This window comes from Amblyomma americanum, chromosome 10 (assembly GCF_052857255.1).
Source record: "Amblyomma americanum isolate KBUSLIRL-KWMA chromosome 10, ASM5285725v1, whole genome shotgun sequence".
In the NCBI taxonomy this organism is placed as follows: Eukaryota; Metazoa; Arthropoda; class Arachnida; order Ixodida; family Ixodidae; genus Amblyomma; species Amblyomma americanum.
The window spans coordinates 8536890-8563968 of NC_135506.1; the positions used below are offsets into that span (position 1 = coordinate 8536890).

Here is a 27079-nt window from a genome sequence, read left to right on the forward strand (position 1 = left end):
GATAGTCGCTGCGGATGCACAGCTGAAATTGTCTATCAGCTCACTTTCTTCGGTTCAAAGAGAGAATGTGAATCTGAGAGGCAAGGCGAGTTGCCTGGCACCTGTAACTTCGCCGAGCTAAGTGGTATCACAGCTACAGCGCCACGCTATAGTAAGAAAAATGTGGGTTGCAAAAGGAGACAAAAAATGATTTCCGAGCGATTTAGCGTGGTTAGGCCGAACGAGAATTACGTGTTCTAGCACTTCGGTTTTGGTTCAAGGCTCAGTTTTCAATACTAATTGCATCCACCCAAGTCGAAGTCCAACTTTCATTTCGATAAGTGTTGTCTACAAAGCTACGCCTTAGATGCCGCTCGAGTGTCCGGAGACTTTAGGTTCGGATAGGTTAGGTCATGTCCCAAAGCCACTCATGCTATGAAGGACGCCGTAGTAAAGGGCTCCAGAAATTTCGACCATCTAAGGTTCTTTAACGTGCACTGACATAGCACAGCACACGGGCCTTCAGAATTTCGCCTTCATGGAAATTCGTCTGCCGCGGCCGGGATTGAACCCGCGTCTTTTGGGACAGCAGCCGAGCGCCATAACTACTGAGCCACCGCGGCGTCCTGTCGAAATCAAGAATTAAAAATTATGTTGGGCAAGGCACGTAGTGCAAAGGCAAAATGACCGCTGGTCCTTAAGGGTAATGGAGTGGATTAGAGAAGGCAAGCGTAGCAGGGGGCGGCAGAAGGTTAGGCGGGCGGATGAGATTAAGGAGTTTGCGGGGATACGACGGCCGCAGCTGCAAGGGACAAGGTTAATTAGAGAGGCATGTGAGAGGCATTTGGCCTGTAGTGGGCGTATACAGGCTGATGATGATTAAAGTTTAAACATGCGTGTTAAAAAACCGTAGCCTTTCTGTGAAATTTTTTTGCTTCTAGTATTTGCTGTTGTTGTTGCCTCTGATGCAATGGCTCACCAAAAGAAAGAAAAAGAAATCGAAGCACGCCTTCAACCATCACGGGCCACCGCTAGCACGCGGAGAAGACGGAGAAGATTCGTAAATCGAACCAAGGAAGTGCGCAGTTGTCCACGACACATCGATTTTTACCAAAATCTTCGTTCATAAGTGAGTATTCCAAAGCTACCAGCGTCAGTAGAGAACTAGATCTAGTCGCTAATCAGATAGATATGAACGGCGTTTGTTTGTTTTTTTTTTTGGAATGAAACGCTGATGTTCCTCTCACGTCAGCTTCTCGTCGGACTAGTTGAATTTCTACCAGCCGTTTCACGAATGCTTCCCAAGTTAGAAGCGGTTTCATTAGTAAACAATTTCTCTTGGTGTTTTTTAGATTATTCTTGTTCTGGACGTCTGCTGAACGCATCCGCATCAGAACTCTCTAAATCTTACTGTGTGCTTGTCTGCTCATTAAACTAACTGCAGCTCAAAGCCAAAAATAGACATTTTCAACGAGCTGCCTAAATATGAAGTCTTTACATTTTTTTGTTATCTTCCTGGTATCACATCAGCCTGTCCTGCGGCCAGAGTGACAAGGTTTTCTGAATGAATGCATATTAAGGGTTGGTATGTGATTGGCGGGCGCATTAGGTGTCTTCTCGCTGGTTACCATAAATGGTCAACGCAGAGGTCCTTCATGTTTTCGCTGTGATGTGTTTTGCTGTTCTGATTTGTGAAAGGAAGGTCGCCAAACAAAGGTCTTAGGCGGCAACGCGTAAGAACAGCGATTGTGAATATTGAAAATCAGGAAAGGAGCTTGACGAGGCTTTTTCTAAAGGAAGTGCCGATCGTGATTGGTCAGCGCTTTTATTGTGACAGCCATGCCCCTTATCCAATGGGATATCGCAGGCTGTTGTGACCGGGATGCCTCCCGCTTGGGCTAACGTCTCCTACTCTATTTTGATTGGCGAGAACCGACTAATCACAAACCCATTTGAAACACGAAAAGCTTTGAAAACCATAGGGGGAGCTTCGCGAGGCTCTTGTTAATTAAGCGGAATTCGAGATCTTGCTGAAGAACAAGGTTGCGATATTGTTTCGTTTGATATTATCAGTGGCCAGTCCTCCGGCCATCCAGCAAGTCCTGTCCTGTACAACCCTTCTAGCCGGTCTTGCTTCCGTCAATTGAGTGCTCTCCCGTAGCGCATCTCCGCAATTTTGGTCGCGTATGGTGCGCGACCTCCTTGTAATATTGTGTGCAGTGTTATTGTGTGCAGTGGTTGGGCTTCTTAGCAGGCGCACGTGCTCCAGCTCGTTCATGCCTTGGCGTTTCTTTCAGAGGACGACCCAACACCATGAAGCACGAAGTGGTGGTCGACTTTGTTGTCGAACTGTACACATTGTACAACTTCTACCTGGACGCCGAAGGGTGCGTCCACTGGCTGTGCTTCACTTTTCGGAGCATGTTCTCTTGTTTGAAATGAAAGAACCGCTCGGACCATGCTTTTTAGCTGTGACGTTCCCACCTGTCGGGGGTCAGTCACAAAATCTACGGGTCCTGCTGAAGCGAGGAGAAATGAGCCAACAAGGCGGTAACCCGGCAAAACAATATTTATTCTTCTCTGCCTGAAGGCGTAACTGGTGGTCCGCTCACCGCTGGCTTTTAGGAGAACTGGTCGTCCGTCCGGCAGGTCGGGGCTCGACTCCAATCGTCTCGCGTCGGCGGGCCGCGGCTGCTTCGGCTCTCTCGGGCTCTGCCTCTCTTCCCGGCGTCTCTCGGCTGGCGGTGCTGTGACGGGTCGAGGCCATAGGACTCTTGGGCGTTTCGGCTGGCGGTCAGTTTGCTACGGACGCTGAAGTCCGGCTTCGCTGACTATAGACCAGCGCGACATCTTGCGTCCGTTCGCCTCGCCCGTCTCTGCTCGACTTCTTTCCTTTGTCTCCCTGGCCCCGCCCCGTCTCTCCGGAGATTCCCTTTCTCTCTCTCTCTGGGTAATCCTCGCCCAACGGTTTTTCGTCGTCGCTGCTCACACAGCCGATCAAAGGCACCCGCCAAACTTCTAGGAATCCGCGGCTGTTACGACGGGAAGGCCGATGGCGCCGTTGGGGATGGGTCGAAGGGGATCAGGTGTCCCTCGGAGGGCGACGCTTCTCAGCAGTCAGTCCGTCCGGTGCCAGCCGCCGACCTCCTCCGCCACCTCGAGCCATTACGCAGCCCGTCGTGTCCGCTGCTAGTAAGGTCGCCTGTCGGCCTGCACACACAAACGCACAAACGAACCCGTCTTCGCGCGCCGGGGGGGAAGCACGGCGCAAACCGCGGGGAAGACTGCGGCTGCGTAGGGCACCACGCGCAGCCTCTCCTCTTTAGCCGTCTGGCGGTCTTTGCACATCTGTCTTCTGCATCGGCCGCCGCCTTCCCCACCACCGTCTTCGCCGACATGACTGGGTCAATAAATTTGAAGGCAGGGAAAATGTCTTGGGCACTGGTCGCCTGGTTAGTTCTTTTTAGCAATGCCGGGGCCTCCCGTATGCGGCCCTTCACAACCCCCTCTTCTTACAAAGAAATTTTCTACGAAAATTTTGCATTCACGTCACTCTCACAGCACACTGTTCGTAGCAGAGTTCTCAACTCCATGTTTCATAGAACCACGTTATGAACGGGCCAGTAACTCCACCAGGCAGAGCAAACCAATATATCCAGGTCCGCTCTTATTGTAAATCACCAGTCATTCACGCATGACAGCTCAGAGACAAAATTTTGCTAGTAAGACGAGAATGTGTAGCCATTCAGTCATTCTCATTGTTCAATGGTCGCAGCAACTCACAGACTCCCTTACGTCATGCTGCCCACGAAAATGTCACGTAAAATCAGGAGGTGGTCCATGCAATTCTTTCACTCTCGGTGTCTTTCTCCACTGGCAGTTTTTACAGTGTTTTGCCACATCCTGTCTCAGTCCATGCCAGAAATAGCCTTTGCTAACTGCCCGACGGGTCATTTGAAAGCCAAAATGTCCTCCGCCTTCCACATCATGGCATAACCTCACAATTTCCCTTCTCACTTGCAAAGCTACAACGGCTCTGTCTGCGGCCCCGTGCGCTTTGTCTCTGTAACGGAGTATACCACAAGAGTCCAAATGATAAAATCCCGACTCTTTCCCTTCTGAGCTGTTGCACACGTTTATCAATTTTAGGACAGACGGATCTTTCCTCTGCTCCTTGTACAGGCGGGTTCGCTCACTCGCAGGGGGAACATCGATTACTCTGGCGTCCGCCGCGCTGCTGAGCGCATCTGCATGGCGATTGCTCTCCCTTGCATCGCGCAGCCCTTCCGCTTTGCCCGCGCATAGGCTCACTACCGCTTCTGAACGCCCTCGCTCGTGATGGCCGTCAGTAGAGGTTCTATTTCTTCCCTCAACAGTTTCACGGCTGCCCTCGCCTTCTTCCGTACGCCACCCATAACAGGCCGTGTGATCTGGAATGCGCCCGCGCGATACCTGACGCATACGACAACAACGTGAGGTATGCCCGGACCTGCCGCACGAGAAGCACACGCCTGATTCGACGCGTCGATTGAATTTTCCCGTCTGCCTGGATGGAGGCTCTTCACGTATCCGAATGCTCTTTACGAGCAGCTTCTCCAGCCGATCTAGACGTTCACTAAGCTCACTCATCTCTTCCCCGCTTTCTACACGTCGGACAATAGCGGTGTTCGTGCGGGTCGCTTCCTCTAACAGTTCTTCTCTAGACGCTACCTCCACAGCCTCTTCGAATGTCTTGGGATCATGTGACAGAGCAAATCTCCTCACCGGATCGCGGAGCCCACTCAGAAAAATAGAGGTCAGCTGTTCCTTAAGGATTTCGCGTCTCACTTCACTTTTCGACGCCTCATCACCATCAACGTCCCCGAAGGCCTCCACCCCGAGCTTACGCAGTCGGCTCGCGAACGAGCGCACATTCTCACCAGCGTTCTGCCTTGCGCTCAGAAACTTCTCAAACTTCCTGTACGCCGGCTCAGTATCAAATCGCTTCAGCGCGAGCGCTTTAAACGATCTATACGAAGTCACGCCGGCCACCTCCTCATCCAACCACGCAAAGTCTAGAGCCGCCCCGACCATCTTGCACCGCGCCATCCCGATTAACTGTTTCTCCTGCCATCCGCCCAGAGTACCAACCTGCTCTAAAATTTGGAGAAAATCCCTTAATTTGGGACCGTTGTCGTTCCCCGTGAACGATGGAATCACAGCTCCCAACAGCATCTGATTTGCTCCTATCACCCCTTCGTGAAGACTCGGTGATTCCTGTAGCGACATGTTGGCCCCTTTCTCCTCGGGTGCGAGGGTGAATGGTCTCGCACCACAACTTCAGCAAGATCCCACCGCTGCCAACACTTGTGACGTTCCCACCTGTCGGGGGTCAGTCACAAAATCTACGGGTCCTGCTGAAGCGAGGAGAAATGAGCCAACAAGGCGGTAACCCGGCAAAACAATATTTATTCTTCTCTGCCTGAAGGCGTAACTGGTGGTCCGCTCACCGCTGGCTTTTAGGAGAACTGGTCGTCCGTCCGGCAGGTCGGGGCTCGACTCCAATCGTCTCGCGTCGGCGGGCCGCGGCTGCTTCGGCTCTCTCGGGCTCTGCCTCTCTTCCCGGCGTCTCTCGGCTGGCGGTGCTGTGACGGGTCGAGGCCATAGGACTCTTGGGCGTTTCGGCTGGCGGTCAGTTTGCTACGGACGCTGAAGTCCGGCTTCGCTGACTATAGACCAGCGCGACATCTTGCGTCCGTTCGCCTCGCCCGTCTCTGCTCGACTTCTTTCCTTTGTCTCCCTGGCCCCGCCCCGTCTCTCCGGAGATTCCCTTTCTCTCTCTCTCTGGGTAATCCTCGCCCAACGGTTTTTCGTCGTCGCTGCTCACACAGCCGATCAAAGGCACCCGCCAAACTTCTAGGAATCCGCGGCTGTTACGACGGGAAGGCCGATGGCGCCGTTGGGGATGGGTCGAAGGGGATCAGGTGTCCCTCGGAGGGCGACGCTTCTCAGCAGTCAGTCCGTCCGGTGCCAGCCGCCGACCTCCTCCGCCACCTCGAGCCATTACGCAGCCCGTCGTGTCCGCTGCTAGTAAGGTCGCCTGTCGGCCTGCACACACAAACGCACAAACGAACCCGTCTTCGCGCGCCGGGGGGGAAGCACGGCGCAAACCGCGGGGAAGACTGCGGCTGCGTAGGGCACCACGCGCAGCCTCTCCTCTTTAGCCGTCTGGCGGTCTTTGCACATCTGTCTTCTGCATCGGCCGCCGCCTTCCCCACCACCGTCTTCGCCGACATGACTGGGTCAATAAATTTGAAGGCAGGGAAAATGTCTTGGGCACTGGTCGCCTGGTTAGTTCTTTTTAGCAATGCCGGGGCCTCCCGTATGCGGCCCTTCACATAGCAGTACTCCAGCTAGTACTTAAGTTGGCTTAAGAAACAGCGCATAACATACAAAGACACAAAAGCAGAGGCCTCAATTTCTGGTCTGACCTGCAGCCTGCATTATGAAGTTTCGACAATAGCGGCACCTGTGTGTGCCTTTTTATGTGCCTTTGTTTTGGGCTGTATGTGTATCATCTATGTGAAACGGGAAGCCAAGTTTAGATTGATTATTCTTATCGGACGACGGAGGGCTACTTTTCTAACTTGTGAGACTAAATTTGGCTGGAAGGATGAAAAATTGTCTGCGATTTGCACACACTGTCAGGTTTCTTTGCACATCAAATCTTTCGTGATGCCAAATCAACAATATTAATTGAGCTCCTGAAAAAAAAAATTATCTTTGGCAGTGCAGGGGCTGTAACTGGTGATTTTGTGCTAGGAAATATTACAAAACTACCTAGAAAACTATGCTGGTGTGGTGAAGTGTAGCATGCTCATTTAGAGATAGATCGCTTATACAATGTGATCCTGTGGCCCTTGTATGGCGACAGGTAGCATAGTGGAAAATAATGACCTAGTTAATCACCAATTTGTGTCAAATATTAAAATTATTAGACGCTATTGGCAATCACAGCGTGCGCGATGGCTCTGGGAGGTTTTTATCACAAATCTTTTTTTTTTGTTTCACACTCCTTTAGACGCTACCAGGTACGAGTGTCCATGCAAGGCGATTCGAGATACTACTCCCAAGTGCTCCTAGGTCCAACAAGTAAGCTCATCCCGTACGGTCGCACCTTGCAAAGAGTGGGGTTTACAAGTCTCAGAATTCGTATTTCAAGCTGACAACGGTCACGTGATGCGCACGTTTCTTCCAGGCGTCACATAAATTAAGCACTAGCCCATGAACACGTCCTTCGTGACACCTGAAATCAATGCCAAACAGTATTTCCTCGTGTATGAAGTACTGCTGAACGTTGAGCGGTATATGTATCAGCTGATGGTACATAGCATAACATAAACAGCTGAACCGTTCTTACGCATTTACAAACTTAACCAACCTTATTATGCTACGGTAACCTACTACGACAGCAGCCGCATCAAGGTATGTGACACGTTTTATGAATGTCGTACTGGTCAGGCCATCTTATTCACACGACGTGCTGTGCGTTGGGCTTCGGAGGCTGTCTTTAGCACTGAAATATGCGCCTTGTTTGACTCTACCGACACAGAAGCAACAAGATCCTTGTCTCTCTACGACAGTCTTTGGACCGCTCTCTTCTATACGTCAACTTAAAGTATGTGCTGTTTCAAGAAGCTTCACCAGCGTCGATAACTGTCAGTGCAATGTGGACAGCTTAATGTGAACGAACTGATATACCTTAATTTCACGTAACGTAGATTTGATGATGATTATGAATTTTTATGGCGCAAGGCAACCTGTGGCCAAAGAGCGCCATGGCAAAATGTGTTTTCGTATACTCAAGGTGGGGTCAAAGACCCATTTTCCAAGCATTTCACCCCGCATAAACCGAGCACCAGGCCAGGGGAAAGAAAGCCTGTACCCATTGTATCATCGGTGGGTACCCGGCGGCACTGGGGATCGAACCCGCACCTCCAGCATGCGAGGCGGATGCTCAACCACTTGGTCACCGCTGCGGTGTAAATAGATCGGTTCGCAAATTTGCAATTCTTCGCCTTATTACTATCTATTACGACACGTATGTAGAATTTCAATACGTCTCATCATAACCATCCGTTCACACCTTTTTCACTAGTCTCTCATAGCAGTAATAATTCAAATTTCACTCAAATCTGACTCCAGATGCGAGTCAGTGCCTCTATGTGATGGTCATCGTCCATTTGATGGTTATACTTAAAAAGCAAGGAGAATTTATGGTGCGCCTAATCATATCATCCACATAAGATCATTTATGAAGACTGCTAATGTCAATTTATGCATTCAGCACGTTGTCCAGAGCAAGTTGAAATCATAATTATTAGCCAGAGACGTTTAAACAATCTGGGAATTTTCGCTTAGTTCCTAAGATACGGGATATCGTTAAGCTGACATATTGTCACGTGAGTAACCGGCACCACATGTTTGTAATGTACAAAGCCACCAGAATCCACCGGAGCTACAAGTACTGTTAGAAAAAATGCCGTGTACGTACAAACTGCGGAGCAAATTATGGTGGTGCGCAAACAATCGTTTAACAGTTTAATATGAAGTCATGCTGTCCTATTCCGTTCCCTTTGATAAATACGCCAGCTGTAATGCGACTCTACTTCAACGGCAGCACTAAAGCAATACCCCAAGGGTCATGACCATCACTGCTTCTACAGGAGAGACGGTGAAGCTGTGCACCCTCAAAGTTGTGTATCACCAAACGTCTAAACTTCCTTCCCCCCCCCCCCCCAAATAAAAAATAACTTGCTTCAGAGAGAAAAACTGCAGTCACCTCTCCGATGTGTCATGTGGAAAATGTTTGGTTCACGTCTGAAGCCTTATATGATCTATGAAGGAAGCTGCAGTATAGGGCTCCGGATTAATTAACGCCACCTGGAGGTTATTTAATGCGCGCTGACATCGCATCCATCGAAAAGCGGTCACCACGTTTAAATGGAGGCGAAATGATTCGACGGCTGAGTCCGAGGGACTTTGGAAGCGGAGCCGCCTACTGCCATAGCAACTAAACCACCGCGGCGCGTTCTTCACCACTTCCTGTTTTATGCAATATATATATATATATATATATATATATATATATATATATATATATATATATATATATATATATATATATATATATATATATATATATATCCGCCGCCGCGGTGGCTCAGTGGTCGTGGAGCTCGGCTGCTGACCCAAAAGACGTGGGTTCAATCATTTTCGATAGGGGCGAAATTCTAGAAGCCCGTGTGCTGTGCGATGTCAGTGCACGTTAAAGAACCCCAGATGATCGAAATTTCCGGAGCCCTTCACTACTGCGTCCCCATAGCTGAGTCGCTTTGGGACGTTAACCACCACCATACCTCCCCAAACCAAACCACAAACCAAGCAATATACATTCTTATTTCCCGCTGCGCCATTAATCCCCATCTACTAATACTGCCACTACTATTACTACTATACCACAAGTCGCAGTAAGTGCACGGGATGACTCTGATCGTTCAGTATAGCATGGCTGACATATGCTGCGTTGTAGCACACACACGGCACAAGCACGTCACAAAACAGTGCGGAATATATTTAAAGGAAGCTACTGCATTTAAACAGATCTTCGCTTAAACCTCACTGCGCCCACCGCTCATTCGCAGAGCGACTGAACGGCACCTACGTGACCAAGACATTCTCCATCACCCGGACCTGCGACTCCATCCAGACCGACCTGGACGAAGCGGTGCGCTTTGAGGTGCACCTGTTCCTCAGGAATGACGTAAGCACCTATGCTCGGTGCTCCTATCGGCTGCCACATGCGGGTAGAGATGCTGACTGGCCCACAGTTTTATTGTCCACGAAATGTTTCGCCTAATGTTGGCACGCATGTGTGAACTAATGGCGAGGAGACTTGTGGCTGAACGAAATTTTCGTGTTGGATAGAATATCGCATTTACCTTGATCACAATAGCTTTATCACGGCTTGCTCATAATGCAGGCGAGAAAATGCGCAGCCGTTCACAAAAAGAAGCCCTTGTTGCAATAATTCTGCGAGAATATGCGTGTTCTCACGGAAGGTGGTGGCGGGAGACGTGTAGAGGTGCATCTTCTTGACGTGTCAACGCGTCAACGCACGCATTTCATTTGCGAAATCGGCCTGCGATGACGACACCTGTATTTCGTTTTGAAGCGAAAAACTCCACTACGCTAGGTAAAGCAGTTGTCGCGTAGGCCGGAGAACGGCCTTGAACGACCTTCAGAACAACCACGTTAGTCGTGTATGACCATATGTGGCACAGTTATGGTGCCGAACACTGGGACCGCTGACCTTGGCCCATGACCTTTAGTTGACGTTTCACAATGGGTGAACTTTGGGTTGACCTTTGACCTTAAGAACATCCGATGGGGTGATGTGAAGCTACGTGATGACATCCGATGGTGTCGTAAGACTATGTGATAGCACGTCATAGCCACGTGTGGGTATATATAGAACGGCTGTCGCGAGCGTGTAGCGGAGCTGCCATGGACAAGCCTTGGACGCTTAGCAAGCGTGCTTGCTTTTCGCTGAATTCCAGGGCTAGCCAAGTTAAGCCACTGCCAATTTTCTTTTTTTTTCTACCTTATGAAAAATTCATTTCCAGTTAGAGTGGCCTCTTTGTGATTACAACGCGGTACCCGATCAATAAGGGCCAACATCAATTTCTCATCTGTGTCCATTTAACGATCACCATCGAACTCGTGTCCCAGGTTCGGCTGCGGCTCATGGACGCCACCTACGAGCTTCGCCTGGAAGTCTGGTGCTCTAAGATGGAAGACGAGCAAGTGACCTTTCTCTGTTCTTTTTCTTTTCACCTGGACTTGTGCGCCGGTGACGCTGACCCAAAGCGAAAGACCTGACACTGCAAGCGTGAATAGGAAAAATGGCCGCCAGCTCTATCTATGTTTAGCGAAGACCGGTAACTAAATGAGGAGATACACAAATTCTAATTACCGAAGGCGATGGCCTAGTGGTTGGAGCATCCGCCTCGCATGCTGGAGGTGCGCGGTTCGATCCCTAGTGGCCTCGGGTACCCACCGGTGATACAATGGGTACAAGCTCCCCATGGCCTGGTGCTCAGCTCATTCGGGGTGAAATGTTTGGGAAATGGGTCTATGGCCCCACCTTGAGTAGAAGAAAAAAACCTTGTGTCGGTGGCGCTCTTTGGTCACAGATGCCCTTGCGCCATAAGAATTCATCGTCATCATCACAAATTCTAATTACCTTAATTCCTGTCAGAAGCGTGTGATAAGTGGCTCGTGAGTGGCAGACGCTTTAGTTTCTCGTTTCCTGCATTAGTGGTCGTGTCGCTTTGTTAGCCCTCACGAATGATGAAGTTCCTTGTGGTGACGTCACACGAAAAGTGCATGCCAAGGTGGCCCTTCTTCCGGCGCAGGGACGGCCGGTCGACGGGAGCCAAGCGGCCTTCGCCCTTCACGGCCGTGACGGCGCGCGTGATGACGCTGACCTTTGACCCCGTCCGCGGCCTGCACCACTACTACCCGGTGGTGTTCGAAGTGAGCAACTTGAGCGTGCTCACCATGACAGTGCACGCGTCCCTCACCACCATCTGCATCCCCAGCGACAGGTGAGTGGGCACCGCCTTCCCTCCCACCTCTTTGTCGGATTTAAGTTACCGCAGAACACATTTACAACACTAATCTGCGTGATCCGCTCTATACATCGAGGTTAGAATGAGAAATAAGACGTGCAAAATGAGTGGCTTGTCACTCTACACTTGGGGAGGGTGATGATGTTAGCTTGAAGGTGCGGAATACAATGCATGGAGCTGGGGAATAGAGTAAATTGTGCGTCACGAGATGGAAATCTGAATATTTCTGACCGGCTATGTTTGTAATATGTGGCGGTGTCTCAGTGCACTGGCATTTTCGCATTTCACATCCATCAGGATACGGCCGCCGTGGCTAAATAAATGAATCCGCAAATTCGTGCTCGACGTTAAAGGGACACTGAAGACCACGCCATGGAACTTCCGCACTGAATAAAAATCGATCGTTTGGGTCTTTGTGGCTGTGCTGATGTTTATATGGTTGCAAAAGACGCATAAATTGATATAAAATGTTGATGTACAAATATAATTTTTTTTCGCCGCCGCTTGATTAGCTCCTGACACCAAGACTGAAAACGACCCCGTGATGACTAGTATGCGGCAACTACTCTAGTCCAATACACATGATACAATTCCACTCCCAATAGAATACTTCCGCAAACGAACAGTTGGAGGCCTTGCTGCTCAGCTTGGTCCTGGCTTCACAGAAGATCGTCAGCTTGGCCCAAGCTGCCAAGCATCCCATTCCAATGTTGTTTTCATCATACAGTTCCTACACGTTACACGCAACGCTTTCGAGGACTTCACGCCTTCTGCTGTGCAATATTTTGTGCTCACTTCTGCGCATGTAGCCGCTATCGTGAACTATTTCTGCCATTCTCGGTTCCGTAATCCGCTGACGTTTAATCTGCAGGAGCATGAGGAACGCCTCAGTAAGCCACCTGGTGGGCCAACTGTGTTCATGCGATGGTCAGGTAAGGCTCGACTGTGGACTTCTTACCGCTTATTGCTTAAGTTCTTAAACGCTTCTGGCTTTGCCCGTACGTCATTTCGACGCAGATTCTGGAACGATGTACGTACATTTCTTCAAACGTGTTTACAAAACAAACCGAGACAAGGATGGAGTGCATGCAGTGAACAAGAGAGTAGGGCAAGAAAATATCATTAACGTGAGAATTAAACGCTTTCTATAAGGCAACGTAAACGACAGAACGCCAGGCATAACATGGGGGGACATTAGTTCTCGGTCATAGGATTAAAATCCATAAAAGCATAATGCGCCGCATTAGATAATCAACGCGGTCGCTGTGAACGCGCCCGAAAGCGCACGAAAGTACGGCGCTGACAGCCGCGAGCGCAGTCACAGCGGCAATCCTCGCCCGCCTTTCTAGCCCGCCGCTCGCTCAATCTGTGGGCGTGAGTCCGACAGTTTATTTTGAAGCGAAAAGCTTCACTACGCTAGATAAAGCAGTCTTCCGGTAGGCAGCACGACGACCTTGAACGACCTTCAGCCCAACCAAGGATAACCGTGTATGACCATATGTGGTACAGCTATGGTGTCTAACCCTTGCTCCTGACCTTGACCCATGACCTTTAGTTGACCTTCGGCATTGGGTGACCTTCTGGTTGACCTTTGACTTTAAGAGCATCCGATGGGCTGACGTGAAGCCATGTAAGACCGTGTGATACCACGTCATAGCCACGTGGTCGTGTGGGTATATATAGAACGGCTGTCGCGAGCGTGTAGCGGAGCTGCCATGGGCGAGCCCCAGATGCTTAGCAATAATAATAATAATTGGTTTTGGGGTAAAGGAAATGGCGCAGTATCTGTCTCATAAATCGTTGGACACCTGAACCGCGCCTTACGGGAAGGGGCAAAGGAGGGAGTGAAAGAAGAAAGGAAGAAAGAGGTGCCGTAGTGGAGGGCTCCGGAATAAAAGACGCTTACAGCAAGTGTGCTTGGTTTTCGCTGAATTTCAGGGCTAGCCAAGTTAAGCCACTGGCAGCTTTTTCGACCGCAAATGGCGCTGCCTCTCAGGAGCAGAAACTCCTCTCGGCGATGTTTCTTGAGCCTGACACTGAGTCCTGAGACTAGCTTCAATCAAAGGAAGAGGCGGAAGAGAATAAAAGGGCGCAGTAACTGGCTTACTCTTGGCGGACACCTAAACCGTCTACTGACGAAGAAATTGAGTCGGGGCATACCACGCATAGTCCAGGGCGTACATGCGAGCGCCCAAGAAACGCGCCACATGCAATCCCACAGCAGACGATCCTGCGTTGAAGGTAGCGTTCTAGGAAAGTGTCCTTCGAGTAAAGGAAAAGAGCTTCTTGTCAAACATCCGAGCCGTGGTACCATCTTGAGTCGCTGGTTCTACAAGATGCAATCAAACTGCAAATACAGCTGTTGCTCATTTTTTGCTGGGGCGACGCAGAGTTCGTGCTGCTACTCGGCGTCCATTGACAAGAGCGTGCAGCAGGAGCTAAACTCACTCCTGACGCACACTGCCAGCCACCTGCGCAAGATCCTCGAGGAGCACCAGCGCCAGTCCGCGGTCGACCGCAGTGAGTGCGCCGCAAACTTGCAGGTCGCGTTGGACGAACGCACGCAAGTCCAGCAGACTGTATAGCGTAAAACACAACGCGTTCCGACGAGAACGTATTTAGTGCCTGTCAGCTAAAGGTAAGTGAAAATGACACTTTGCATGTGATGACTGCTCACAAGGGTAGTTCGTATATGGCTGATGCATGCTCGTCGGCCGAATGCGTAATCCAATGAGACGATTGGCAAAGTGCGAGTTTATCAAGTGTGCGATACGTGCGCACATACTTGTGAACAGAAATGAATGCCGCTGTGAACAGGACTGCATGTCTAGCATCCTTAACACCTGTAGTTCGGAGGAGTACAAAATCTATGGGAGCCATTTGTTTCATTAGCAACTGATAAACATGTATTTTGTTGTTGACGTCTCAACTTCTGAAGGGACGAAGGAGGGAGTGAAAAAGGCAAGTTTCAAGGGGGATGGAGCTGCGAGGGGAGAGCTCCGGATTAATTTCCGCCCCCTGGGGTTCCTTGACATGCAATGAAATCGCACAGTATCTGGGCGTCTTTCCCATTTCGCCTCCATCTAAACACGGCTGCCACAGCGAGAGTTATTCTCGATAACTTGTAATTAGCAGCCGAACGCTGAGAACATTGATTCATCTTGGCAGGGCCCCATATATGATATGCACGTAACCCTACAATTACGCCTGAAGGAATGGGCTCTAGTAAAAGAAACACGCTGACGCAGCACAGGTCCAGGGGTGTTTTTCGCCTTATCTCTCCTGTATTTTGATCCTGGAAGTATGTCATACTCTGCAGTTCGTTTTCGAGCTGCTGTAGTTGCTGAAGGCGCACTTTTCGAAATTTTTTGCAAGACATCGCGATGCGGCTAATTTGAAAAGCTCCTACTACCGGCGGGAAATGTGGCACGGCCGACAAATCTTAGACTTCTTTGGTAGAACTTCGCCTCGGGAGTTTTGTAGGTTGTTAAGATATGAATTAAAAAAAAAGCCTTACACGCTGAATTTAAAAACCGGCTGCGCATTGCACGCCCACAACGTAAAATGCGTTATCAGAGAAAAACATAGCGCGTTATTGGCATGCTCTCTGTTCTCGCAGCAGCACATGTGATGTAGTTTGAGCTGTACACTTTTTCAGAAAGCCGAGAAGCGGACATAGGAAAAGACGCTGGATCAGAGAGAGTGAGTATCAATTGTACCGTGTATGTGTGCGTGTTAGCGAGAATCAGTCCGCAGGTGTCTTGTCTTTTGTGTCGGTTTTAGGGCTTGCAGCACAGAGACAGATACACAGGCCGAAGCTTTTCTGGAGAGAGCCTAGCACAATATTTTGTGACATGGAGGAGCCTAAGTAATAAGCGAAGTGTTGTTCCTCTTTTCTAACCTTTGGCGCTCGTTTTGGGTAAAATTTTGAGCAGGCTATGTTTAGAAACTGTACTTTTTAAAATTAGTTTAAAAGAACCCTGAAGCGCTTATATCTATGGGGGCCGTCTTTTTGCTCACTAAGTACTTTTTTTTTATTCGAGAAGTGTGCCATGAGGCATAAGTTGAAAAGGAAATGGTTTCCAAAGCCCTCCCTTCCAAGTTGCTTTGGAAACCCTACTTGATACTTTTAACGAAGTGTGGCTCACTAAGTACTTCCTCTACTAACGCTGTTTATCCGGCTGAAAGAGGCAAAAGCACGAGCCAGGATAACTAGCCCGAGAACATAACGCGACTTGTAAGAGCACCTGCAAATGCTCTAACGATTCTCTGCCATATATACACTACGCGCTTTTATTCTTACTTTTCTGTCCTTTTCACCCTGTTCTTACGAAACAACTTTCTTCGGGCAGCTTCAGACCAACATTTTCCAAACGCAGCTATTTGACTGCGTACAGTAATCTCTGTCTAGTCAACCGTGTCTGTTCTCATAGTAGAGATCGTCCCTCCATCCTAGTGGGAACAAAATGGGTGGCCACGCATCTTCAGACAATCCCTCTTTTTCCCTACAATCTCTTACTCCATCTCGTCCTCTTGGAAGAAGGGGCTGACCAACTGGTGCCAACGAGGACTTGCAATGGCAGGCCGGCAGGCTGAACCGGAAATCCCTGATCATGTCAGCTACAAAAATTTGCTTCGAAGCCAACCTTTCCCTAGTGACAACTTAGCAGAATTAAGCAGACAGATGGCGGCGCTGTCTGGAAACCTTCAAGTAACAGATGTCACAAATCTTCCTCGGCGTTAGATCGCCTCGGAGATTGTAAATTGGAAACAGCTTATTTTACTACCTACAGGCGTCATCGATCACCTCGGAGTTTGAAAATTGTAAAGGGGTTATTTTACCACCTACAGGCGTCGCTACCATCAGCAAGGCTCCGAGTTTTGGCCCAACTAGACCAGAGGATTTTCAACACATGGGGTATTTGAGAGTTTCTCAACTAGTATGATAAAGGAACCTAGGAGCCAACGTGATGACCGAGACTATACAAGGGGGCCACTTTTCTTGGCAATGCTGCAAAGGCTAGGCAGGAAAGGGAAGCAGGTGGGCTTTTGTCCCCGTGCCGGGGGGGGGGGGGGGGGGGGGGGGGGTTGTGCATTCATTGTTCGGGCTGGGCGTTCCGAGGACCGTGCGGAGAGAAGAAGCTATTGATCCGAACAATGAACAACACGGCACGATTACAAAGCCTGTCTGCATTCCGAAAAAAAAAAGTTCTCGAGTATAGCGACTTCATCAAGAATTGTCTCCCTTACTTCATATTAATGACCTTAAGACGTGTATATAAATGCGCACTGGCGCGATAAAACAGGACAACCCACACAAGACAAGACTCGCGCCAGTTCGCGTTCATGCAAATATCCCTCGATACAACACACTAGCTGAAACCGAAGTCTTACTGTGGATCGTAGCTACAGTCACCCTGAAAGCCCCACGGACTATGTCGCGTGCGCAGGCACGCACCCGCGTGAGCCGCTACAGCACGCTGGACAGGCCGGAGGCAGTGCGCTTCCAGGACGAGGAGTCCAAGAAGCTCAGCGTCATCCTGGTCGTGCTGTGGGAGCAATACCTGGAGGCCGTTGTGGGACACCAGGAGCTGCGCTTCGTGCTCTACGAGCCACTGCAGCGGGCGCGCACCGCCAGGCTCTGCGAAGGCTACCTCATCCTCAACAAGAACGCCGAAGCCGTCTACTACGACGGCGTGGTCGAGTGAGGCGCGGCGCATTTTAGCAGTGGTATTGAAGGCAGCCTATATATATATATATATATATATATATATATATATACAGTATAGAAAGATAAACGTATTTGGTTGCTAGAGGCAAAAATTCAAAGTTGAAAACGCTTCATTTAGCCATAGATTTATTTTGAGCCGACGTTTCTGTCCGAAACGTCGACTCAAAATAAATCTATGGCTAAATGAAGCGTTTTCAACTTTGAAATTATATATATATATATATATATATATATATATATATATATATATATATATATATATATATATATATATAGACAGTTACGAAAGTAGGTTCCGCAGGGAAAAGGTTAAATGAAGTAGGCACTTCTAAAAACACATTTATTGTCGACGTTTCGACCATGGTGCGGTCTTCTTCAGGAAGAAGACCGCACAGCGCGTCGACAATATATGTGTGCCTACCTCACCTAACCCATTATATATATATATATATATATATATATATATATATATATATATATATATATATATATATATATATATATATATATATATATATATATATATATATATATATATATATATATATATATATATATATATATATATATATATATATATATATATATAAAGGCTGGTCCTCCAGCCGAAACGTCGTGAATTAAATCCTATTATGTTTCTTCAATTTATGGTGACTTTATATATATATATATATATATATATATATATATATATATATATATATATATATATATATATATATATATATATATATATATATATAATGTTTCGACAAGATGACTTGTCTTTGCCTGAACCCATACGAAGGCAAGTCGTTTTGTCGAAACATTGGTTAGCTCCCTCAAGATTCTATCTCCCTTGTTCCCTTTGTTTGTATTTACATTTACAATGGTACCGCGAAATACTGGGGAAGCTACAAATCACAATTTTATTATATTTGCATGCTGTGATTTAGACGAAAAGCGCTTATGGTAGTTTAGCAGCGTTTTTCTGCGAAATGTGATGTGTCAAAATGGAAAACCAGTCACAGGTTTTTTTTTCTGACAGCAGCAAGCAATAGTACAGTATAAGATTAGTATTAGTATAACATTAGTAGATAATCACCGATATAACACCAGTATATTATTATATACCTGAAATCTAAGAGATCTAAGATGGTACATAAGATGGTAGTGTCATGAAACTGAGTAGTAATGGAAGTTTTACCGTCCACTAGCCATCATAAGGGCATTTTGTCTTGACAGAGAGTGCAATGGTCTGCACTGTCATCTTTCACCGCGTCCTCCCGCAGCGAGAACATGTACCGGCAGATGGCTCGCAAGATCCGCGGCTCGGACTACTTCAAGAGCCTCCCCGTCCTCGAGATCGAGTGCTGGCCACTGGACGGAAACAACAAGAACACGCCCGTAATCTTCGAGGAGCGCTACCGCTCGCTGACCTCTCCTTCGACAGCGGACGAAGGCAAGCTGCTCACGGCGCTGGGGTTAATCGCAGACCGATGTGTTCCTCAACGTGTCACATTTGTGGCGATATACCGAAAAAATGAGACGAATTCAAAGGCGCAGTGAAAGTGTCGAGCTAAAATGATTGCAGTGTTCCTAAATAATCACTCTGGACATCGAAAACCTTTTCGCATTGCTCTTTCTCCCAATAAGAACAAAAAAAAAAACACGAAAACACGCATTACCCCAGTGAACCTTACCTTATTGACGTCATTATGCGATGCTAAAAAATATAAAGTAATATCTTAATTATCTGGAACAATTGAGACCAGAAGCTGAACGTTACTTCCCATGAAAAAAAATTATCTGCAATCATATCATCTGTAAAGCATGCTTCTCTGCAAAACTTTTCATTGTGCGGCAAAGCAACCGTACTTTCAGCAGTCATATCTTAGATACAGGGTATTTCACCTAAGACTTCACGCAGTTTTTAAGAATAGGTTTTTTGAGTTAAAAGAGCGCTTTTTTCGGCATAGCATTGCCAGTGGCGTGGTACATCATAATACACTAAGACGTGCTAACTAACAGGCTCGTTAAGTAGTATTGAATAGTCAACTTTCTAGCTATTACTGTTAGGCTCCTTAATTATGGGGAAGCGTATAGCGTAGCATCAGTAATATCTATGTCAGCTTTAGAATTTCGAAAACATGGTTACCCTCGGTGTTGTGGTCGAAGAAATGTTGCCCGCATCACGCCAAAATGCATGCGCTTTCGAGAAGCTTGCAGTCAAAGCCAAAATAGCCAATAGCCCGTCAAAATAGCCAAAATTTGCTGGGCCACATTTTCTTAGTTATGAAAACTGATATAGACATTGCTTACTGTGGCTTACACGACTCTCAATAATTAAGAATTCTAAGAGTAATAGTTAAAAGGTTATCTATTCAATATTAGTTAACCATCCTGAAAGTTAACACGTCTTAGTGTATTCTGATGCACTACACTGCTGGAAATGCGATGGCGAAAAAAGCGCTATTTTAACTCAAAAATCCTGTTTTTAAACATTGTGTAAAGTCTTAGGTGAAACACCCTGTATATAAGATATGACAGCTGAAAGTACGGTTGCTTTGCCGCACAATGCGTGTTCTTGCAGCGAAGCATGCTTTACAAAAGATATGACTCCAGAGAATTCTTTTCTTGAGAAGGCTGAAGGTTCAGCTTCTCACTTGTTTTTGGAATGATTTAGAAACCAACTGTAAACCAATTTGGTACCAGTGCTTGATCCTGCCGCTATCTTCGTTTTTCTCCGGCTGTAAAATCTGTCACAAATACACACCACATGTTTGGTTGTAAGCCGTGTAGTGGGGCTGAGCAGTATCCATGGATACGTGTGCTCATGAAAGATGAAAAATTGACTTTCTCTCGCCTTTTAGACGTTTCCTACACTAGCGATGCCCAACAAGGCACACTGCATGGTCCAGAAGCAATCTCGGAGGCCTTTCCATTTTAATGTAGGAAAGCATTCAATGGATAAATTTTCCCCTCCCTTTGTCCGCAAACTTTCTCCGGTTTCCGTCAGTCCGTTCATCCGGGCTCGTACTGCATAAGTGCATATGTGCACAATGGACTGCTTGAACGAGGCTCGAAAAATTTCCTTCCCTGTCTTTGTAAATGTTAACAATAGCCTCAATTTCTGCTCTGCCAAGTAAGCAGAGTTTTAAATTGTCACCTATGATAACAGCGTTGTGACAGCAGATATGCACCGCATCACTAGGACGATTGTTGTACTGAAATGCTTAGGCAGCGACAGCCTTTAAAGTCCTCCATAAGGGCGCCAGATGACGCCACGTGCCGGCGAGCTGGGTGCAGCACGCATGACGCATCTTGATTAATCAGCGTGTAAGCACTGGCGGCGCGCATTAAGTCAACTGTACGCGCAATGCTAAGCCTTTATTATGCTTGTACCAAAGCTAGCGTCGGTGTTTCTTTCGCTGTCTACTTCACCCCTTGCCCCGCTTGTCCAACAGGCTGTGCGCACGGGACACCCCCTTTGCAAAGCAATCGTTGCCTGCATTCCTGCCCATTGCAACTGCCCCAGATTTCACACGGCGCTCGAGATGAAAGGAACGTTTTTAATCGAATCTGAAAATTACATGCTCAGAGCGTGTTTCTATGACCTAAGAACACGGGTCAGCGCGCTTGCATTCCTACAGTGGAGCAGTCTATGCGTAGCACGGATTACACCGCTACTTTTTTTGTCAAAGGCTTTACGCAGCAGCGTTTTATTCGCCAACGGGCAACTTTATAGTTTTTTAGTGCTGCTACCCACCCGCAGATGGCACCGGTGGCCTCCAGGACGACGTCGCTGAGCTGGCGTCGGTGCACACGCTGACGGCGGGCAGCATGGAGCTGCTGGCGCTCAGCACCCACCCGGAGAGCGAGGTATGCAACTGCCACCGCCAGCTGCGGGCCACCTACTTTCGCTTCCGGCGGCCGTCGGCCACCTCGCTGTCTCCGGCGCTGTCCGAACTCTACCATAATGCCAACTCGGGCTGCTATAGAATATACGATACCCAGAGGTAATGTACCAGCGCCATTTTCACACCTGTTGCAGCCTAGGCTTTGCTGTCCTCATAATCGCGCACATCTGCAGTCGCAGTTTCGTCTCCGCTCCAAATTCCGCTCTTTAGAGTATATTAAAAAAGTGGAATAGGTTGAAACGTAAAAGCGAGGCGTCAGGCGAACAATGCATAAACGTGCGCCGATTTTTGTGACAAAGTCCCGTAGGCGTTTGTAACATTTCTTCTTTTTTTGCCTTTGTAAGGGTTTGACCATCGTTGAAACCAGTGACGCTGCGCACTCTCACTTCATAGGGAACCTGCGCTGCCCAGGAGGTGGCACTGCAGTTGTTCCATTCGGCGACTAAAAACTGCTGCCGTCAGCCGCGGGCCTCTACAAAAGCGAGAGCATATTATCAACGATTAGAGGTTCGCGTTTGGCTGATAGAACCCGTTACCTGGCTTCTCTCGACGTAGCGCAGATAGCTGATGCATTCCACGTGTGGCTGCGACAGGCTCATTTCAATAAGAGCAAGAAGGTGACCTAGAAAAGTGCCCCCAGAAACCACAGCTTTCTTCTCTCGCTAGGCTGTGTGCCACGGCGCTACAATCGACATGGCAAACTTCAGTGCAGGTTCCCTATTGTCAGCTGTATATCTGAACTGCTCTATCATCTTAAGGAGTCCAGATGTGATATAGTGCATCAAAACCGATGTCTAATATTCAAGCATTATAACGTAACACTGTGAGGTGAGAAATTGCTTGAGACAAAGCATGTTTCTTGCCGAGTGGCTTATTCGTCTGCTGCGGTGACGTAGTGGCTATGGAGTTCGGCTTCCGAGCCTAAGGTGGTGGGATTCAATCCCGACTGAGGCGGGCACATTTCGATGGAGGAGGAGCTACTTTACTGGAACAGGAGAGGCCTGTCTGGTTGTCGGCCTGGCATGCTACTCCAGAGAGGCGAAATGGGAAAACACCCGTGGGCTGTGCGATATCAGCGTACGTTAAAGAACCCCTGATTTTCGGAATTTATCCGGTTTCCTCCACTACGGGGTCTGTGAAAGCCATATGACACTGTTTGTGAAACCCCGCCCGTTTCCCGCGTTAATTATCGCCTTAGTAGTGTTGCAGCAAGTCCCGAAATCTTTTGGTTTCTTTCTCTACAAGGTTTACGAGAGAGAAATCCTGCAATGAAGCATGTTGTCCTGACCGAGAATCACGTAATTTGTGTTGCAGGTTCAGCCAACTGAGACGAGGGCTGTGGGATTCCCTCAAGATACCCGTTTCATGGCGCACGTAAGTCAAGCTTTGTGCGGAGATAACGGAAGAAAATTGCCGTTCCCTGGCTAATAGCCGAAGTGCGGCAAAACCATTTCGTTTCTATTGAGCATTTTCTTTTTAGAATGACGTAATACGCTTTCTAGAATAATGTGCTCACTTCTCCGCTCAAGTGCAATCATTTGATGACGCTTGGTCTCATTTATTTGGCGGCATTAGCGACATCATTGGATGCCAGTAATTTTTTTCATTGTTAAAGACAGATAAATTTCAGAAAACCTTGCCCATACGGTAAAGGTAGAATAATGCGGAAGGAATTTAAAATCATGCCCACTTAGCGAGCCATGAATTAAAACACGACAGCTTCCCGAGTTCCGTTGTGACCAGCGGAACGTCGTGGATTCCTCGATCCGCGATCCTCGATCTTGAGGGTAGAATTGGTAGCGCTTGAGTCCAGCTTCGAGTTGTTTCCAGCGACACTTAAGGACCCCTTCTGTTGGCATCTGCGTCCGCCACTGCAGATTGGGTTCGAGACCTTGGCCAGCGATAAGAAAGACAGGGATAGGTCGCTACAAAAAGGTCTAATTCAAATGTATTAACATGTGTGCTGAGGCGGCACATTTTCAGCGTGTTTGGCTCTAAGCCACAACCACGATGAATTGTGTAATGATATGTAACAACAGTATGTTCTGAGTTAATGTTCACATAGAAAGGCGTGCCTTAATCCATCGATCAGTGCTAGGGCAGCATGAGTGTTATCGGCACCTTTCCTTGCCTTTCTGCACTTGTATACAGCGCTTTAAATGTGGCGTCGGAAAAGTCGACGACATCGCCAGGGCGCCGACGCAAACTTGAAAAACGAGATTACGGCCCCTCGTGAGCGTTAACTCTGATCGGCTCACTGTCCAAATACTTTATTTATTTTCGTTTCTGGGCTACGGCAAGCTTCTTCGGTGTTGAAGAAGCGTAGCTTGTTGGGCCAGTTGGTGCATGGTATGTGGAAAACCAGCGAAAAGGACGCATTCACAAGTAGAAGAAGTACACAGGACAACGCTGGAACAGGACAGCGTTGTCCTGTGTACTTCTCCTACTTGTGAATGCGTCCTTTTCGCTGGTTTTCCACATTCTTCGGTGATGTTTAGAACGACAACCGCTCCCAGATTTCCCGCTTGTATTCATGCAGGCCCGACGTTGCGGAGCTTCTTGCGCTGAATTTTCCCCAAGCGAAGACGGCCATGTCGGATAGCGTTCACCTTATCGTGCTGGTGCACGGAATGTACGGTGCGTATAGCTTTAGTTGCTTTACACGTTTAGGAGCGCTGCTTCATTCACGTTACGTTTTCGTCGTGTGTAATAGACGCTGAAATGTGCGCCAAAATGAGACACTGCATGCCTTCTATACCTGCTCGTCTGATATATGTTCTGCAGCACCTCGCACTCATTTCTGATAAGCAGCTGGGGTATTGTCTCTTAATCATTATTATTTTTCTTGACTGGCACGAGGGGACTCCATAGTCGCTACTGACGCAACGGAGAGGGTGGTAAAACCAAATCTTTGCAGCTGATATCCCAGATGCGCGCTCCGCGGCGGAGATAGTTTGTTCGCCGGGAACCGCGATCACGCGTGCTTAACCAGCGCCCCCTGTATCAACTTCTCGCAGATCATCCGCTTTTCAATGGTATCAGCGTGGATGCTTCGATCAACAATCGTTCCCTTTGTGTCTAGCACCGACGAAAGCCCGCGTTACATCAATCAGGCTGCGGTACCGGAAGGCGCTTCTTATTACCTCCGCGGCACGGCGCCGTCAGGCGTAAACCTGTGTGACCAGCCTAAGCTAGGACAGTCCCAGAAGCTGGTTTGGTTTATGGTTTATGGGGGTTTAACGTCCCAAAGCGACTCAGGCTATGAGAGACGCCGTAGTGAAGGGCTCCGGGAATGTCGACCACCTGGGATTCTTTAACGTGCACTGACATCGCACAGTACACGGGCCTCTAGAATTTCGCCTCCATCGAAATTCGACCGCCGCGGCCGGGATCTATTCCGCGTCATTCGGGCCAGCAGCCGAGCGCCGTAACCACTCGGCCACCGCGACGGCTGTCCCAGAAGCTAGTGAGCGAAAAAAGGCAGGATTACGGACAGGAAAAGGCTTGATTCGCCATTTTCGGGTGATATGATAGGCGTAACAATACTGAGATATAACTTAGGTTTACGGTATGGTGTTGAGGCTGATAACATGCTGTCGGTGTGTATGGAATCTTCTGCTCCAGTGTGATAGCCCGTGACCGAGACTAGTGTCCGTAAGCGCATTCACCCCCCCCCCCCCCCCCCCCGCCTTCGACCAACCCAAGCCCCACCTCCGCCCTCTCCCCCCTTTTAACCCTTTTTTCCGTCCTCCAGTTGGACACGTGCAGCCTTGAGCTACAGCAACCGGGCGTGAGTACGCGCAGAAACCTCATACCAGGCATGAAGAATAACCGCTGGTGAAGATGGTGCTTGTGCCGTTTCCCTTTGTTTCAATGTGCTAAATCACTACGCCCCGCCATCTGCTGTCAGTGCATCGACCACCGAGTGGGGCAGCCTATGAATCCTTATATGTAATCAATCCAGCTGCCTATTATTTGCGTAATCTAATCACGTGCACAAATTTACGTTACGAAGGCTAAGCGTATCCAGTCATGATGGCCGACCGGTGAGGCGTTAGGTAAACGCGCTGCTGGTCACGCTCAGGCGTGGGTTGAATATAGTTCAGTCCTTTGCAATATAAGAGTATACTGCGGACGGAAAATCGCGATTAGGAGACAACGTCCAACTGCGATTTCCGAGAATGAGAAATAATGTAAGCATTATACGCTTTACAACCGTGTTTCCCTACCGTTCCGCTGATGCTCAGGCTGTTCGACCGACCTGCGCCTGCTCCGCGTCTTCCTGGAGCTCGCCCTGCCCTGCTCCAACGTTCGCTTCCTAATGTCCAGGGCAAACGAGGTGAGGAAGGTCACGTGAACGCCGCCCTTCCCGATAGAGATCGCACGCAGCGCACCATACTCGCTACGCTCTGTCACAATTCAGGTAGCTGCTGAACATTCGATTTTACCTTTTGCCTGCCAGTAACAAGGGCTCACAGCGCCGTGTGAGAAATCCAAGAAGCAATTCGTGCAATCACTGTCTCGTTTTATTCTTGAAACCACTCAACGCATTCAAGCTAAACGGCAAGCAATTCAGCTCGTCGGCGTGCTCAGAAAACCTGCTATATTTCGCAGCAGAACTTCTTGTGTGCCACCTGCTTTCCTGAAACAGTGGGGCGTTGCGAAAGTTGCGGCTAGCCTCCACTACCTTCGACTAATGAAAGGCCCGAATAACAGGGTGGTCCTCGGGTAATGTAGCCAAAGGCTGTCTACCATTGGCTACCTTGTTTGGCAGTCGCCCGAGTTCTAGTTCATCACAGACCATCCTAACCTAATAATGGTTTTCTGAAGTCAACTTGTGGTTAGTCGTCAATGACTTTATCTCTTAATAACTAAGGTGCGCGGTTCTTGAAAGGCGCTGCACAATCACATGGTCCCAGCTATTCTTAAATTTTTTAAAGAATTATCTCTTTCTCCAAATATGCCGCGATATAACGTGATTCAGAATTCGGTCGCAAGCGGAACAAATGCCATCAGCAAGGGTAGGACCATCTGCACTGTATTAGAACCGAAGCACAGTAGTTGGATTTATTCTCTGTGTACTTGAACTGCCAAAAATGGCTGTACAATCCAGTCTTATCTCTACGATTTCCTCTGTCTTTGAATACATGTATACTAATTGCCCGAAACTAGTACTGGCAGTCCACCTATCGATCAAAATGAAAATTACAGGTGTAATGATGAGACAGTAATAGAGCAGCGTCGTTTAGAGAAAAGCGTGGCTCTCACCGCCTGCTGACAGGAGGTATACCGAGGCCTTAATTGGAAACAATTGGGCGTAAGAGTTAATGAAAAATACTTAAATGATCTGCGATCCGCTGACGACATTACCTTGCTGAGTCACTCAGAAGATGAATTGCAAAGCATGATCGATGATTTAGACAGGCAGAGCAGAATGGTGGGTCTAAAAATTTAATATGCAGAAAACCAAAGTAATGTTCAACACCTAGCAAGAAAGCAGCAGTTCACAATTGGAAGCGAGGTGCTGGAAGTGGTAAAGGAATACGTCTACTTAGGGCAGGTAGTGACAGCTGATCCAGATCATGAGAGGGAGATAACTAGAAGGATAAGAATGGGGTGGAGCGCATATGGCGAATTCTCGCAGGTCATGAGTGGCAGTTTACCAATATCCCTCAAGTGTACTCACCTATGGGGCAGATACGTGGAAGCTAACGAAAAGGGTTCAGCTTAAGTTAGGGACAACGCAGCGAGCCATGGAAAGAAAAATGATAGGTGTAACGTTAAGAGACCGGAAGCGG

The 27079-nt window shown here is 48.3% G+C and overlaps 1 protein-coding gene across 1 annotated transcript; it reads left to right on the forward strand.

Annotated features, from left to right (window-relative positions):
- The first annotated feature begins 1056 nt into the window (after nucleotides 1–1056).
- Nucleotides 1057–25638, forward strand: LOC144107373 (protein FAM135B-like). Its single transcript, XM_077640366.1, has 15 exons — nucleotides 1057–1108; nucleotides 2277–2366; nucleotides 7040–7110; nucleotides 9663–9781; nucleotides 10750–10820; nucleotides 11436–11627; nucleotides 12523–12583; nucleotides 14042–14171; nucleotides 15310–15353; nucleotides 17102–17355; nucleotides 18654–18823; nucleotides 21137–21380; nucleotides 22596–22655; nucleotides 23821–23918; nucleotides 25529–25638. Exons 2-15 carry the CDS (start codon nucleotides 2293–2295, stop codon nucleotides 25636–25638), a joined length of 1698 nt encoding a protein of 565 aa, XP_077496492.1. The 5' UTR covers nucleotides 1057–1108; nucleotides 2277–2292.
- The last annotated feature ends 1441 nt before the right edge of the window (nucleotides 25639–27079 follow it).

Coding starts and splice junctions, on each gene's coding strand:
- LOC144107373 (XM_077640366.1), top strand. CDS start 2,293: ATGAAGCACGAAGTGGTGGTCGACTTTGTTGTCGAACTGTACACATTG. Junction 21,381..22,595: donor AGAATATACGATACCCAGAG/GTAATGTACCAG, acceptor TTTGTGTTGCAG/GTTCAGCCAACTGAGACGAG. Junction 23,919..25,528: donor GCTGGTGCACGGAATGTACG/GTGCGTATAGCT, acceptor GCTGATGCTCAG/GCTGTTCGACCGACCTGCGC.